Raw genomic sequence first — 17,553 nt, forward strand, 5'->3', positions numbered from 1 at the left:
CGTATAATAGTTACAGGTAATATAATACAAATATAGATACATCTAGCATACATTGACACGAAGAAAGCCGAGAAAAATACCTATTTCAAAAGTTAGGCCGCTATTTTTATCGTTTTCTGGAACATGCAACACATTTCAACATCGAGTACAGACGGCTAACGACATAGTAAAGATAGTACATTGGCCATGAAAAACTTTTCGCCAACTGTATTCCTGGGAGCTTTCCTCGTCTGTTTTCCCGGATGGCTCTGTTAAAAACCAATTGAAAAGTCAGAATTTGGAACTTAGTGTTATTTTCTAATATCCAATTAAATTATATCCAATTTTGTAAGACTGTCCCAATACTATAGCATAGCGCACCTTCTATTCCTATATACCTACTGAATGATCCTGAGGGACTTTCCAGGGTTTCCCTTCGTTTTCTTCGTTTAACCTCCTAAATTCATGGATATCTCATCTTTATTTTTGGGTATAAATGGGGTCATCCCCTTGTTATTACACCCAGTCACAACATATCTTCCAACCATTATTATTCTGAACAAAATAAAGAGAAGCAATGTAGGAAGATATAATTCTATACATAATCTAAATATCAGATCCAAATATCACGCAACAATTATTGTTTTATATTATGCTTCTGCCTTTACATTTTATTTTTGAATAACTATCTATCCGAGTAATGAGAAAATTGGTACTTATTATTGGTACGTTAAATCTGGCCAGCGCCATCTATTATTTTTTTTGGGAACGTACTCTGGAATGTCCCTCATATTTATGGCAGTCTGTTTTACCTATGATATAGATTTTGATATTCACTGTAGCGTTAAAGACATTCTGGATAAAAAGGAAGACGTTGACTAAGATAACTTCCAGACTCGACTGACTCGAAACCTTTCGAATCTTTTGAGTAGCGAGCCTTTGATGCTTTACAAAAGGTGTGTTGACCAAATAAAAAGAGTCGAATAAATAACCTGTTGGATACTGCTTTCTTTGAAACGGAGTATACCTTTTCTGAGGGCGAACTAAGTTGTAAAAGTTTCGATGATTAGAAAAATATCCTGGGTGGATCATATAACTAGTTCAAGCTCCTTCAACCTCAAGTATCTGCCGCATCCGTCACACAATGAGGCTCGGCTATGCCGCATCTCCATTCAAGCGAGTGGCGAACTCGGAACTATTACGGTTACGAAAAGCGACTGTGACAGTGATATATCGTTTGCAACTACGCTAGGCTCCGTAGCGTATACTATCATAATGTGCAGTTGAACATACCTTGCACGGTGAGTTCAGCCGAGCAGGAGATGTTTCCAGTCGAGGTTTTGGCGACACAGGTGTACATGCCAGCGTCTTCCGGCTTCACGTGCTGGAACACCAGCGCGAGGGAATCCTCGTCGTCTCCTAGCAGCACCTGGTGGTAGACGATGTGAACAATTTTAACGAACTCAGCAGGAATTGAATTGCTTCTTTTATTATCTACTGGGTCTATCAATGATTTTCATACCTGTTGAAAACGTGAAGTGTTTTCGCAGAACGTCTAGCGTGGTGAAAATATAAGGCTCCCTTATAGGTTGAAGTAGCACTTCAGTCAGACTTATTCTTTTCAGTTGGTTTATAACGCTAATTGCAAGCCGCAAACAGGACAGAGAACATCATCTCCCTAGCGGTATCCCGTTTTTTTACAGGGCTCGCTTACCTAACTTTGAAGAATTGACAGGTCCGTTTTTTACAGAAGCGACTGCCTGTCTGACATTCCAAACCGAGAAGGGAAAACCAGACCAATACAGGTTAGGCCTCCGAAATGCATTTCTCGGGAATGTGGGTTTCCTCACGATGTTTTGCTTCACAGCTGAGCACGTGATAAACATTTATGATCCAAACGTAGATTCGAAAACAAATTCATTGCTTTAGGCCCCATGCTCGATTTCTTTTTTTTTTAATTTTTGACATAATAATAGTAGGAAACTGGACTTTGTCTAACGGCACTAACTGAAAGTTTTATGACTTAAAACAGTACCTTGAATCTCTCCTCTGGATCGAAGGGTTCTCCATCCCGCTTCCAAGTGAAAGTGGGTTTCTCTCCCTTGGCAAGTAGGCCCTCACCGCCAGGAGGCAGCTCGAAGAAGATGTTCTTGTCATCTGTGCAACAATATTTTAAATTAAAAATAATTTCGACGTCAGAATTTTCAATTCGGTCTTTTATTCTATGTTAAATAATGGAGTCCATAAAGCTCCCGGCCCGCCCGACGAGCAAAAGGGGGCGGCCCAAAGAGACCTGGCAACCGCTTCGTCCCCGTCGCTTTGTGGACCGGGAATTAAAGTCTCTCCGCATATCATGGGAGGCTACAGAGGCTGAAAAGATCGCGAGGAGTGGAAATTTGTTATTCGAGCTCTACATCCCAACAGGGGAAATCAGGCGCCTCCTAATATTTTATTTGCCAGGTAATACAAATCAAATATAATTAAGCACTTTATTGGACACGTATAAATGGAAAACTATAAAAATAAACCTGAAAAAATCCGATCTTGATGATATTTTGGAGTGTATTTTTTAAATATTTGAACAAATGCTTAATTATTTTTCATTCAAACGAAACGTATTTTAAGGAAATCCGTTTTCGACCTTTAAGTTATCACGGTGGCCAACCTGGCGTATTTCACGTAAGTTGTTGTTATTATGTTTTCATAAAATACACTGTGTTGTAAGTAATATTTTCGCATTCCTAATTAGGTATTGATTATTGAATGATTTGTGAGCTGTGACTGTAGTCAAACCATTCAGTACATTGACCATCTACAAAGTAAGCCAAAGCAGATATTATGGCATTCAAAAGATTCATTGTGATAATTATGATTAATATAGCCAAGTTACATAACCCATTTTGTGATTCGCAGAATCTATAGATAACTTTGGAATCAACAAGTTCCGTCTAATTTCAGTGGATTTTTATTTTTGTTCGCGTAACACACTCATAAACAAACGCTGGAGATCTTCCAAACACATGAATAATTTGTAGAAATATGCCACAGCTGTATTTATAGGCTATTACGTATGTTTCCCATTCATTGCCGCGATAGCAATGATAAGTACTAGAATTATTTGTATACCTTACAAAGTAACCTAATAATATACGTATATACACATACATACAGTATGTTACATATTATATTATATTTTCGAACTTTTCTCCCGCGTACTTATTTTTTATTCGTAGTGTTGTAGGTTTATTACCTTCCGACGAAACACTAATATGTTATTACTCGAGTTTATAGTCAGGTTTAGTCTCTTTAGCAAGTATTCTGTATTTATTCATTTATTTTTCTCATTATTTTCTTTTTTTCTCAAATAGTTTACATTACGGTTTTGGTACATAATTATGTGCTTAGACTTTTGAGCCCAGTTTTATGTTTCACTGTCTTTTGATTCCCCAGCCGGCTGCAGCTGAAAATCAGCGTCATAGTCTAGCTACAGCTAGGCCGTGGCATTTGCTGAGCTGAAGCCGTTTCGTCATTAAGTATAATAATTATTACGTAATTTAATTACCTAAGTATGTTATGTTAATTAATATGCTGAATAATTGGAGAGCTCGGTGGCGCAGCGGTTAACACGCTCGGTCTGCGATTGTTGAAGTTAACCTCTCATCTGCTGAGATTATACCAGATACCTACAATACATTTTATATTGTGTCAGGTCGAGATCGGCGTTCCGGCATTAGAAATGTTAAGTAACTTTCGCAAAGGCCGGTCATAGGATGGGTGACCACAAAAAAAAAAGTTTTCATCTCGAGCTCCTCCGTGCTTCGGAAGGCACGTTAAACCGTTTGTCCCGGCTGCATTAGCAGTCGTTAATAACCACCAATCCGCACTGGGCCCGCGTGGTGGTTTAAGGCCCGATCTCCCTATCCATCCATAGGGAAGGCCCGTGCCCCAGCAGTGGAATGGTGATGATGATGATGCCGAATAAATATTTTTTCTTTCTTTCTTTCTTTATTCGCAAGGTATATTGTATATCATTGCGATTTGCGAATGAATTGAGATAACATCAGTTAGTCGCCACAAAATTCCAAGTGCTACTATGACTAATCTAAACGAAATTGTTTTAGCGTCAGTTGTATTTACCTATAGGTACACTTATCTTTGGGAGGGTTTGTTTTCTTCCGTTATTTTTTTCATTACACTACCAACCAGCGTAATGCCGTTTTCACAGGGCATCATCATCATCATCTTCCTAGCATTATCCCATTTTTCACAGGGTCCGCTTATCTAACCTTTTAAGATTTGACAGGTCCAGTTTTTTACAGAAGCGACTGCCTGTCTGACCTTCCAACCCACGAAGGGATAAACCAGCCCAATACAGATTAGGTCACTTACCTCCGAAAATGCATTTTTGAGCCCTTACCCGAGTGAGTGACCCCTACGTGAGCGTACACTGTGACCGTTTTCACAGGGTACCTACACTTAGCTAAAGATTTGACAGAACAAGTTTTTCATAGAAGCGACTGCCTCTCTGAACTTCCAACGCGCGAAACCCAGCCCAATCCACATTAAGTTAGGTTAGGTTAAGAACGCATTTCTCGGGATATATTTCCTTCAGCGAACAAATTCGAAAATCATTGGTTTAGGCACGTGTTGTGATTTGAACCCGTTACCTCACAGTGAATGTACTTTCAACTACGATAATATAGAACGGTATATATTACACTAAGTATGCTATTCTACTGAGGGTTTGGGGAATAGGATACGTTTTAAAAATGTACCTACCATTTTTGAAACGAATAACAAGAAACGAACCAAATTATAAGATCGTTAAAGACATCATTCGTACTGGCTCATGGCATGGTCTTAGTAATTTTTAAATCTTGTCTGATAATTGTCGCTGGCATATTGTGAACCCGTGATATCTTTTTGTTGACAGCGCACTTTGCAACCGGACACCTTTTTAAATGCGTAAACAACGGAACATCAATTTATTCTGCCACGCTTGTTTAGATTTCACGAGTTAGTATGGCACGAGTAGGAGAGGAGCCAATGTGCGTTTTTATCGCCATTGGTATCTCTCAGTTAGTAACCTGTCAAGGTGTCATTTGTTCAGATACCCGGGAGATATTAAAAAGAAAAAAGAAGTGGATTTGTATACTCGACTTTTGCATGGTTGTCTACTCTATGACGACCGGTTACCATAAACTATAAAAGTGAAGTGAACATTTGACTTGTGTAAAAGGCATTTTCCTGATCGTTAGCTGTTTTATTTTTCTGCATTACTTATTTTATTTATTTATTTATTATTTACATTTCACGACTTTACAGTGCAGAAGCGCCAATGCGCCGTGAAACTTTCAATATAAACAATAATATAATTAGACATATAAAAAAACTTAGGTGTAAACAATATAAAAACATATTTAATTTTCACACATCATTCATCATCTTCTACTACTCTCTATTCACAGAAATTCCACTTGATATTAACTCAAAATCATTGTCTGAATCACCCCTTCACTTGTATGGCTACCGTAAGTACTTGTACGGGGTGTAAATGACATCGTAACGAATACTGAGAGGGATGATTCAGCTGATTATTCTGAGTTAATATCAGTGGAATTTTCCATCGCAAAAGTATAGAATTGAAAAAAAAAATAATAAAAAAACCATGAATTTGGCGACGGAAAATTCCACTTGATATTAACCCAGAATCATGGTCTGAATCATCCCCCTGAGTATTCGTTACGATGCCACTAACACCTATATATTCTATGACATAAAGTGCACGCAACCTTGCATTCCACACTCATGCGGACTTAGTTCCACTATTATTATATTATACTTATTATTATTATTATACACACTCACACACATACTCACATGTTCACACACTCACATAAAACCTCATACACATTCACCACATAATTAGCTTATATTTTATTTTATTTTTTCTTATTTTCTATTGTATTTTTCTTGTATAAAATGTTCTTTTTCGTATAAAGTATTAGCTCGCTGTATAAGCATATTATCTATTCCGTGATGTCCGAAGGTTGGGGCCTGGTGATCTGTAACACAGGCTTACGCCTATCACAGACACCAGTCTCTCGCCTGCTTTATTAATCTGTACCCGTATTCTTTGGATATTGTACTCAAGTTCTAAGCTAGTGAGAGAAATAAACATTATTTTTTATTTATTATGAGTGACTTACCAACAACAGTAACCACGGCTTCAGACTCCACGTCACCGTAGATGTTGGAGGCCTTACAGGAATACGTCCCAGCGTCATCGTGACACACGTCAGCGATCACCAACTCGTAGCAGCCCTTGTCTGCGCGCGTGCGCACTATGGAGATGCGGTCGGATTCTGATGTCGTCTTGATCTCCTTGCCGTTGCGGTAGCTGGGTGGAGAGTTTTGGGTTTTAATTATTATTATTTTTTTAAAAAGGTACATTTTTACTTACTTAAATATAATTTCTCCAAACTGATTACAGTTTATTGGCGTGCGCTCTTATATTAAATAAGTATGCACCTTTTAGTAATTACGAAAAATAATTGCTTAACACCACACTGTTATAAATGGCTTAACGCCTATTACAATACCTGTACTATATAGAAAAAAATATAATGTAATCTATCCTTAGACAACGGGTTTTCTAGATTTCATAGTTAGATAATGGCCCCGATTCCTGCAGACATCTCTTAAGTTTACTTTAAGTTATACCTGTCATTTTCTTATCCGCCGAAAAGGAAAGGGACGGATGATTGACAGCTCTTAATTTTAGGAAGAATGAGTAAATAAATGAATAACCCGGGCGAATTTTTAGACGGTTGTTTTAGATTTGTGCTTAAAATTGACGTGTGTTCCATAAATTTTATGCTTGTCGATTACCCGTCCCTTTCCTTTTCGGCGGATAAGAAAATGACAGATATAACTTAAAATAAAATTAGATGGTATTTACAGGAATTAGCACCTATGGATCTTAAAAAAGGACGAATGGGCTTTACGACAATGCTTGGTGTGTTATCGATGCTGGATGAGTTGAGAAAATTCCATAACTTAGTTGTGCCAAAATAAAAATGGAAACAACCCAGTCAGAACATCTGAGTTGTGTAAAAAGCGCAAGGACACAACAAAATAGTTCTTTGAATACCCAGGTACATTATCGAATTTTAGCAAGTTAGGCGATTCTCACACTGCCCCGCATGAGGCAGCGTAGCGCGTGGATGCGTGTTCTTCCGTTGCTTGTAAGTATCTCCGTTTGAATGGAAAACACGCACGGTCTACAGAAAATGCATCCGCATGAACGCGCGTGGATGCATTTTCTGTGTGTTACACCGTGCGAGATACTTACAAGCAACGAAAGAACACGCATCCACGCGCTACGCTGCATCATGCGGGGCAGTGTGAGAATCACCTTTAACTACATGTTCATTGATGTGCATTTCATGATTAAAGTGTACTATAATACTAGTTTTATAACAAAACGAAGAGTATAAGATACACAAGGTTTAAAATATAGTCCGTGTCACGAAAGATGTCCCGCCGCGGCGGTACTGACGCAGATTCTGCATAGAATTATTATGACTTGTCAGTTTTCGTGGCGCGGAATATATTTTTTTTTTTAATTTTTGGCCTGGGACCTTTAGGGCACGTCTTCATTTTGATGCTGGTTCCAGCGGACACAGAGTTATGCACTTATATCTTTTTTTTTAATCTGTTATTGGTGCTGATGCCAGTACACACCATCTAAACGAGCGTGTTCATTACATTATAGGCCCCGATTCCTGCAGACACCTCCTAATTTTATTTTAAGTTATTATACTCGTCACAGTAATTAATAACCCGGGCGAATAAAATAGGCATCTCGCTGGCGTCACCTGTCATTTTCTTATCCGCTGAAAAAGAAACGGACGCGTAATCGACATGCATAAAATTTAATTTTAGGTAGAAATTGAAAAAGCCCTTCCGAAACTTTATATTGGCCAATAGCCCGATAGAATTAAGTTGACAGCACACGTCAAACAGGTTGCATATTAACGAGGTGCCCATTTTATTCGCCCGGGTTATTCATTCATTTTAAAATTAACAGTTGTCAATCATCCGTCCCTTTCGTTTTCAGTGGATAAGAAAAAGACAGGTATAACTTAAAATAAAATTAGGATGTCTCTGCAGGAATCGGGGCCAGTTTTTTTAATCTTCGTTTTGCAATAAGGCGGTAAATGTTAGTACTTACAATTTGACCTCAGGGTTGGGGTCGCCCTTCACTTTGACCATGAAGCGCAGATAGGTGTTCAGCAGGATTTCAGTGTGCTTGAGAGCTACCAGGAAGTAAGGCGCATTCAACGCGTTCTTAGCTTTGCGCTCCTCTGGGGTAACTATAATGATAAGTGTTTTGTTACAAACAGCCTTTATTTTGATGTAATTTCTGCTTGATTGTTTAAAATTTATTTTTAATGATTATTTCTTAATTTTGTGAATGTAACAGTTAATTTTTCGTGAGCATCAAGCTCTCAATTGAAAATGTTTCACTGCTAAATATAAAAAAAATAATAAAAAAAACAACCTTAAATAAGTGCGTTCTACATTAGACACACATCTAAATACCACTCGTCTTAAAAATACGCACATTTTATATAAAAAATACAGGAAAATTATAGAATACTGAAAAGTACCAAACTACGTGTTATGAACGCTGTACGATGACTTAGATGATTGCGATATCGCGAAGAACCATGCATTGATAGGAAATAGTCCAATAGGTAGTAGTACGTAGAAGGAATATTGAAAACAGAATACTGTGAAAGTTGTAATACTCAGGAATTTGAGCGAGCTTTAGTTTCCAATTGCACAAATTGAAAATAAAAACGCTTTTCTTGACAGATAATTAAATATTATTAATAAAAATTATGATTATTATTAATACTGAAGTAGCTTGGTGGAGTATGCTCCATATTCTCTCCGATTGATAGATTATCTATATTTTTATTTCTAAATGTCTCAATATACGTGTCAGTATAAACTTGTCAAATTCTTCAAAAAATCACCAAATAATATAATTAAGTACTAGAAAAAAATACTTTATGAACCAAACTTGCTCAAATTCCTGATGTCAAAAGATCCCAAAGTCACTTACGCTCGTGGACGACTAACTGAGCAGTGCAATGGGTGTTGCCCTTGATATTCTCAGCACGGGCCGTGTATATGCCAGAATCGTCCTCCCTGCAGTGCATGATCTCCAGTTTGTTCCTCCCGTCTTCCTTGGACTGGATGTTGACGCGGTCCATCAGTTTATCCGTTAAAGGCTTGTTGTCCTTTAGCCAAGTGACCTTCGTGGCGGTGGATTCACGCAGCGAGCATTCGAAGGTCGCATTCTCACCCGCTGAGGATTCAAAAGTTGGTTAGGGGAGTCCGTACGGCTTCTTTTTGACGATTCAGTTTTGTTTTTCAAGATTTTATTTAAAACTTTACTTATTTATTCTTTTCTATTTTCGTTCGAAATATTTTTTTAAATTTTTTTTTAATTTTATTTTATTTATTTATTCAGATATAATAATATTTACATTATTATGCTTTAGAAAATAGCTAGGAAACCGTACGAACTCAAACATCATAACAATAAAAAAAAATCATTTCGACAGTAAAATACCAAGCGTTTAAGGAGTAAAAGCGTTGTTAGAATAATGTATCGTGTAGGTTAATTCTCTAAAAGCGTAATGTACAGGCACTAGTAGTGAATCTACTTCTACTGTGTACTATACTTGTGGTGTATCGTGTACTCTACTTACGCTCGATGTTCTGGCCTTCCAAGGTCTTCGTGAAGACAGGCTTGCCATCAGACGATTCAGATTTAAAGATTGACTTAGTAGATTCAGCTTCTCTTGTCACAGAACCATTGGCGATGGCAGATGAGGAGAATTTGCTTTCAACGGAAGATACTCCGTTCTTGCTTTCGTAGCTGGCTTCAGCCTTAGTTGATACACCTTCGATGATGTTGTTATCATAGTCGACGGCGTACTTCGAGCTGCGTCCTTCGATCTTAGCGCTGCTCTCATAACTCGACTCCCTGCCATATTTCTGAGCAATGGAATCAAGTTTACTTGTAGTTTCATTTGATTCGATACCGATGCCGTACTTAGAAGCGATGCTGTCTCGCTTGCTAGTAGTTTCAGTTGAATCGAGACCAATTCCGTATTTAGACGCGATGCTGTCTAATTTGCTGGTAGTTTCGGACTCGTAGCTTGCTTCGGCGCCGTATTTGGAGCCTCCTTCAAGCTTTGAGCTATATCTAGATTCGATGCGAGAAGCAGCTGAGCCCTCTAAGGTGCCACTGGTTTCGTAGCGACTGCTCTCTAGACGGGACCCGCTCTCACGTCGTGCATAAGACGAGAGACCGGAACTCTCATATCCTGATGTTGACTCGTAGCGACGGCTATTACTCGTGCTACTGGAGTATTCTACAATTGAAAACAAGAACTATTCTTAAACGTAGTAATTAAGAGAATCCTTCGAACAAATTGCTTTGTTTGTTATTGGTAAATTCAAAAATACATATTTGGCTGCTAACTATAAGCCAAATCTAACCAAGCCAAAACTGTCTGTCTCAAAACACATAGTGGGTGTCGTGACATCTTAATGGTGAGTTTCGGGTCAGTACACACATTATCTTCATGACTGGCATTGTATTCGTCAAGACGTCAAAAAATTGGCAAGGTTTCTGGAAACAGTTTTTGTTGACAGCAACTATTATTAGCTGGTGTTTACTGATGAATTATGTTAAAAGAACATACTTTTATATTACGAATACGTACAACATTTCTTGTCAGTGTCTCTATTGAAATGTATTAAATAATGCTACCTACTTAGAAACAGACCCTAATGTTAAAGACAATTTTTACTAAAAATGTCCGTTCATAAAGTTACAAAGACTAGATTACGTACCTCCAGAGAGCCGCGAAGTGCGGCTGTACCGCGACATCTCGTCACCAGTTTCCTCCGCAGTTACAGCTTGCCCGTTGGCGATTAACTTCTCCTTATCTTCGCCAGCAGAGCTGACTTCGACGGAACTCTTTACTTCAGCTTCAGAAGTAGTAGTTGTCTCTTTCTTTACTTCTGATTCTGAAACAGCTGTTTTCTCTTCCCTTACTTCTGACTTAGAAACTTCACTACTTTCTTGTACTGTTCTTGCAGACCTTCCTTCTAAAGAGGCCTTTCTGTTAGCTTTTATTGTCGCTAGCGATTCTTCTCTAGTTAATACTATGTCTGCATCAACAGCTCTTTGTAATTGCTGTTGTCGCGTTACTCCTCCAGTTTTCTGTTCAACGGATTTTTGTAATGTTTCTGTAACTTCAAAACTTTCAAATGTTTCACTTGTTGACTGTTTGGTAATTGATGATTTTCGTTGAATAGATTCAACTTGTTCTGAAGTTTGTTTTGTAGATTCTTCTACTGTTGATGATTTCTTTCCCAATTTTTGAGCAGTTTTCTGCTCTGTAGACTCTTTTTTAGATTCTTGAGATGTTTTTTCAGATGATACTTCTTCAGCTCTTTGTGAAGTTTGATAGACTGATGATGCTTTTTCCTCAACAGTGGATTCTACAGAAGCAGCCTGAGCTGTTTGCTTCACTTCAGCAGATGTTTTTTGGGCTGAAGATTTCTCTTCAACTTTTGCAGAAGTTTTTGTGGTTTTAGCTTCTGTTTTCTCGGCAGAAGCAGTGACTGTCTCTTGTTTAGACGCTGTTGTCTCACTGACTTTAGCACTAGCGGTCACAGACGATTTACTTTCTAAATCAGCTGTGACTTCGCTCCTAACTGTCTTAACTTCGGTGACTTCTTTGACTTCTGATTTGGAGACTTTGGAAGCTACCTCACTTTCAATTGAAGCTTTTCTCTTAGCTGTAACGTGAGTCTCCTCTTTGGTAACCTGTGTTACTTGAGCGTCTTCGACTTTGGTTCGTTTTTCAACGGCTTCAGCGGGCTCTTCGTGTGGTCGTTTCTTTTTCTCTTCAGGCTCAGGAGATGTTACTTCTGGTGGTGGTAAGACTTGGAGATCGTCAGCTGCGTGCTCCGCTAAAGCAACTATAGATAGAAAATATAATTAACATTTCAAATTAAAATGTTGAGGACAATGAAAACACCCAACAGATTTTAAACGATGAATAATACTTACCAAGGTCAGAGGCGTGTTGTCTGATCTCAGATAACCAAGCCGCTTTTACGGGCTCTTTATGAGCAGTTAGGGTGACGGAATACCCGGTGCTTTTGTGGATAAGCTCAAACTTGAAATGATCGCTGGGATGGTCTTTAACCTCCGCTTCGGGTAACTGTAAATCAAATTCCAAGTAAAGTGATCTGATTTTGGAAGCAATCCAAGAAAGCTACATCTACTTGTTAATCTATTTCTGGAGCACAATTTGGGACTGTTTTGTAAACAAACTTTAATGAGGTAACGATTGCTTCAGAGAAAACAAAATTATTCAAAAGCTTCATTTAATAGAGTACGTATAATACCTATCGGCTTTACAGGATAATTGAAAACGCATGGTTACAAAGATTTTAGCCCTAAATAACGCGATATAACGACGTGTGGTTGAAGCTTGACCTAATTTTGTTTACTGTTGTGGCACTAAAATTAGAGTTACGTTTGATTTTAAATGCGTATGCCCCATTTATATGCTGTAACAGACATTTTGGTGATTCATATCTTGTTATATAGACCACTTTATCATTTTATCTATTTATAACATAAACATTTGTTGATGTTTACTTTTGCCTTATATCAATATAAGTGTAATGTCACTATTTTTAAAAAAAATAACATAGACTTTGAATACTTTTCGCACTAAGATGTGTACAGTAACTAACCTATAATTAATTGCACAGATTAATTTTATTGAGACCAAGAATATGATAAAAGTTCTCACCTTGATGATATCCTTAAGGACGAAGACAGATCTGTCTTCTGAGACCCTTTTGACCTTGCAAACCAAGATTCTGGCTTTAAAGAGGAACAGATATCTCTCTCTGGATTTGCCTTCACTATCAGTCACAGTAAACCAATCGTGGGTTAGTAGTCTGCCAAGTTTGTATATATTCCCCCTATATCCTTCGATGCTAGCGATGAATTTGTTGTCTGTGGCTCGATTGGGTACTCCAAGGAAGAGTTCTAGAGCTTTCTGAAGGTCGGTGCAATCTTCGCCGAGGCGTTTCGAGTATTTGACAAGTTCCTGTTGGGGGTAAAGTTTTGATTTTGTAGTTTTGAGTACGTGACATAAGCTAACTAAGAGGCACTTTCTAGGTAAGCATGTCACACCCTCGATCACATCGTTGCTAACCATCAGGTGAGATTATGTCATAACAAAAAAAAAATGCTACTCTTTGTAACATTAACATTGCTTAGAATTAAAGTGATTAATTTGGCATTCGACTGAATTTTTAACGATAGAACAATTGAAAGAGAAAAATTTTAATGTCATTATGATACTTTTCATTTTAATTACACAAATAATCATTTACATAGTCCCACAACAGGCTCATATAATATTTGTTTGCGATCACCTGTATTAAACATTATGTACTAAACAAACTATGAAATAAGTCTTATACTTATAATGCAAAAGTAATTGAAATTTACCTTTAGTAATAGTTGGTAGTCGTTGATCCTTTGTATAGGAAGTTTGAGATGCTCGGTCAAACCTTTGTCGTCACCTAGTTTGTCTGCTAGAGCCTGCAAATAAACAAAATGTAAAGTTAGCTTTCGTTGTTGGGACGGAATACAGTCGTGAATGTGTGTCACGATTTTATTATTTTTAATTTGACACTGGCAGTTATTTTTTTAGATTTCTTTTTTCGAACGGAAATTTTTTCCCGCTTTTTGAAAGGCGGTGGCGGGAATTTCGTTTGGTTGCGGCAATCTGCTATGAATAGTTGGAGTTACATAAAAATATAAAGTTATTCAAGAAAATTTCTGTTTAATTAAGACGAGCACCTATCCATCTGAGAGCAGTAGTATTATCACAAATGTTTATATAGTTCTAGCGAAGGTCGTTAGCTGCAGATTAGGCTGTATGGCTGTGTTTCATTACCTTCTTATTTGTCAAAACGAATGTAGAACAACTGTAGAACAACTTAGTCAAAGAAACAAGACGATAGAAACGGAACGTCTTTAAGAATTCAAAGAAAACTTCTTTTAACAGTAAATAAATCTTTTATTTTTGTAATAGTAAAATAAAATTCTTTAAAATAAAATTGAGTAATTATTCATTTATTTATTCTACTCACTTAAATAGTTTTATTATCAACAAAGAAACAAAATTTCAAAATCTTTATAATAATGATGTTATTTTCAGCCAGGTTTATTCTTTTGTAGCCATTGCAAATAAACTCTTTGGTTTCTAAATTCCTTTTATTAAAAAAGATGACTTTATTTTATATAATTTCTACAGCTAGAGCACCAAAGAGATTTTCATACACGTTTCGTTAAAAACAAATTTTGTAGAAGTAACCTTTCTGAAAGATTTAATAGGTCACGTTCCGTAGTAGTTTATTTTGATACACCTTACCCTTGACAAAGAACGACCGGACACTTTTAATCTCGACATTTCTCTACAGCTGTTTCGTAACTGACCTCCTAAAAAAAGACGATAGTAAAATAATCTATAGGTTTTCAAGCAATCAGGCGTTTGCGGTGCTATCAAGCCTAGGTGCTAGAGGCCAAGCAAGGCGTAAACATGATATGCTGATCTCCAAGTTCATCAATAATTCAATTTAATCGAGTATCATTATTTGAATTAAGAACTGAGTTCTTTATTGTTTTGTTTTGATTCCCATGTGAACAGGGGGTCTCAAAAGGCAACATTAAAGCAATTCGTCTAAAAACAATATTGACTGACAGTAGCGCGTATTTAAGTAAATGCGCAACAAATGTCTAATAGCAGTATGGCTTTTTTTAGATGAATTGCTTCAATGTGGCCTATTTGAACCCCCCGAAGAAGGGTCTTGAAGAGGACAATACAAAAATGCCTCTTTGTGTTTTAATCTTCACTGTCAACTCTGTGAGATGATCCATTATTTGTTGTTGATGAATGATTTGATACATGGTTATAATGCGCAACTACATACGAGCCAAATATAATTATAATTAAGATTTCCTCATTAGAGAGTAGCTGTCCGATTGTATCATAGAAACGGCCACCTCATTTGTAAGTGTCGTTTCATAGAGACATCTGCATAAACAACCATCTGTGTTAGTTGGTTGATATAACTATTGTAATATTTATGCTGTAAACAGGTTTATAAATATAAATTATACAAAACAAAGAGCCAAAAGTAACGATCATACATTATTTTAGGTTTACGCGGTTATTATCATAATTAAAACACATAATAACGGGTTCGGGTTCGGGGGTAAGAACCCGTTATTATGTGTTTTAATTATAGTAATGATCATGATTTCAGGATCGTATATAATTCGTTACAGGCTTATTTAAACTGTACTCTCTCTCAAGATACAGGTCCCCTAGTTTGAGAGACAGGGTTACCTTCTGCTTTTAAATAGCCACCATCAAAAATATATAAACTGTCAATGTAATTGTTAATGTAAATTTATGTGTGTGAAAATATTTTTTTAATTTTTTTTAAATACCCAAAGCCTAGCCTTGTTAAACTTATTATATTATTATTAGCCTTGATCACTAATTTAAGAGTCACGCTCTTGTCGGTATAGCGTTCTCCGTGCTACTTTTTAGGGAAAAATAGGGCACTGGTTTCCCTCTTGCCTTCCACCCCGCAGTAGCACGTTGGTTTAACAGAAAGCTCGGCGACGTGTGGATACTTAGTTCATCTTACGACGGATGCACCTTTGGCTACGGGGTCGTGAGCTTATGTTGTATACAGGGACTTCATATTAACTCAGAATAATGAGCTGCATCATCCCTCTCGTATTCGTTACGATGTCACTTACACCCGGTACAAGTACCTACAGGTAGCCATACAAAAAGGTATGAGTGTTAGTGACACCGTAACGAATATTGAGGGGGATGATACAGACCTTGATTCTGAGTCGATACCAAATGGAAGTACCTGTCGGAAAATTCATATATTTTTGTGTTTTTTTAAATTATTTTCAGTTCCATACTTTCACTTGATATCAGCTCAGAATCATGGTCTGAATCATCCCTCAAAGTTTTCGTTACGATGTCACTAACACCCTGTATATGTATGTTATGATGTAATTGTGTGTGAAATGACGTTATGTTTGGAATTCTTAAAATAATATGCACGGTAAAATAATAATAAAGGACCTGATGTACGTGGCACAGTTTCAGTCTGAATTATTTCGAATATATTAAACATTTACACTTCAAAGTTATACCTTTCCTAATTTGAATGTCAATTCCTATCAATCGGGGTCTTGGGCGGATATCAGTGCAATTAACGGCGATGTCCGTCATTCGTGGCGAGTCTTTCTAATTGATTGGCTGTCCGCCAAAGATTGCCGATATCGTACCGATGTTGTAACACTTGGGAAAGTCGCTTTTACTTTTCATTTCGACGAGTGATTTATTCTTCATCGTTTCTTTAGCATGACGATTTGCCAGATCCGGTTTTTTACAGATGCGCATGTCTGACCTTCCAACCCGCGAAGGGAAAACCAGCCCAACAAGTTAGGTCACATAGCTCCGAAAATGCATTCCTCGGGAATGTCGGTTTCCTCATAATGTTTTTCTTCACCGCTGAGCACGTTTTAATCATTTGTGTTCCAAACATGACTTCGAAAACAAAATCGACAATCATTGGTTAAAGCCTGTGCTAGATTCGACCCTGCGACCTCAAAGTGAGAGGCCAGCGTCCTACCAACTGGACTATCACGGCTCAGAGAGACTTATTCTTCATCATCACTAATTTAAGAGCCACGCTATATATTGAATCGATGATGAGTCTATCAATATTGTTTGGTGTAGACAAAAAATATGAGGTTTCAATAAGGTCTTTAAAAATCGAACTTATTATAGAAGGGGTAGGCATAATATGCCTAGTAGTTATATTATATAACATTTAGTTATATTATAACTACACTGTATAGACATAACTACTCCTCGCCAGCTATGTTTAAGTTTCATGTAAGCACAAATCCTATAAACCACGTGATCTCAATTATCTATAACTTATAAAGTCGAATAAGTACAGTGACTTACAGCCCGACCTGGGATTCGGGATAACAATATAGGTACTTATTTTAAATTATTAAAATCATAATTAAAGCACATAATAACGGGTTCTTACCGCGTTTAAATGGGGATATGAGACTCCCAACGCCTTTAAACGCGGTAAGAACCTATTATTATGTGCTTTAATTATGATAATAACCGCGTAAACTTAAAACAATGTATTAAAATCATATTGAAACTAAACAAATTATGGTATAAATCACATAGCATCATAAAGCCATAATATGGAAGAGTGTGCAAAATAAGAAAATGTGCTACGACATCCACCGTAACGCTGGCTTTCAGCGTAGCATGTGCTACGATGATAAGACGGGTAAAATAATTGCATTAAGAACACGGCACTCCA

General features: G+C 37.3%; 1 protein-coding gene across 5 annotated transcripts in view; it reads right to left on the reverse strand.

Moving 5' to 3' along the window:
* The window catches only part of LOC126373495 (obscurin), a 141,030-nt gene that overhangs the window by 39,941 nt on the left and 83,536 nt on the right, over nucleotides 1–17,553 (reverse strand). For 4 of the 5 annotated variants that reach the window (XM_050019656.1, XM_050019650.1, XM_050019653.1 and 1 more), the window contains 10 exons: nucleotides 13,613–13,705; nucleotides 12,903–13,205; nucleotides 12,149–12,302; nucleotides 10,921–12,057; nucleotides 9,768–10,436; nucleotides 9,116–9,361; nucleotides 8,216–8,357; nucleotides 6,189–6,379; nucleotides 2,015–2,136; nucleotides 1,273–1,408 (listed from right to left, as the gene is read on the reverse strand). In XM_050019656.1, the coding sequence (XP_049875613.1) occupies nucleotides 1,273–1,408; nucleotides 2,015–2,136; nucleotides 6,189–6,379; nucleotides 8,216–8,357; nucleotides 9,116–9,361; nucleotides 9,768–10,436; nucleotides 10,921–12,057; nucleotides 12,149–12,302; nucleotides 12,903–13,205; nucleotides 13,613–13,705 (3,193 nt within the window). The remainder of the gene's footprint in view (nucleotides 1–1,272; nucleotides 1,409–2,014; nucleotides 2,137–6,188; nucleotides 6,380–8,215; nucleotides 8,358–9,115; nucleotides 9,362–9,767; nucleotides 10,437–10,920; nucleotides 12,058–12,148; nucleotides 12,303–12,902; nucleotides 13,206–13,612; nucleotides 13,706–17,553) is intronic. The other variant, XM_050019652.1, reaches the window with a different exon arrangement.

Source organism: Pectinophora gossypiella, chromosome 2, assembly GCF_024362695.1.
Source record: "Pectinophora gossypiella chromosome 2, ilPecGoss1.1, whole genome shotgun sequence".
Taxonomy (NCBI): Eukaryota; Metazoa; Arthropoda; class Insecta; order Lepidoptera; family Gelechiidae; genus Pectinophora; species Pectinophora gossypiella.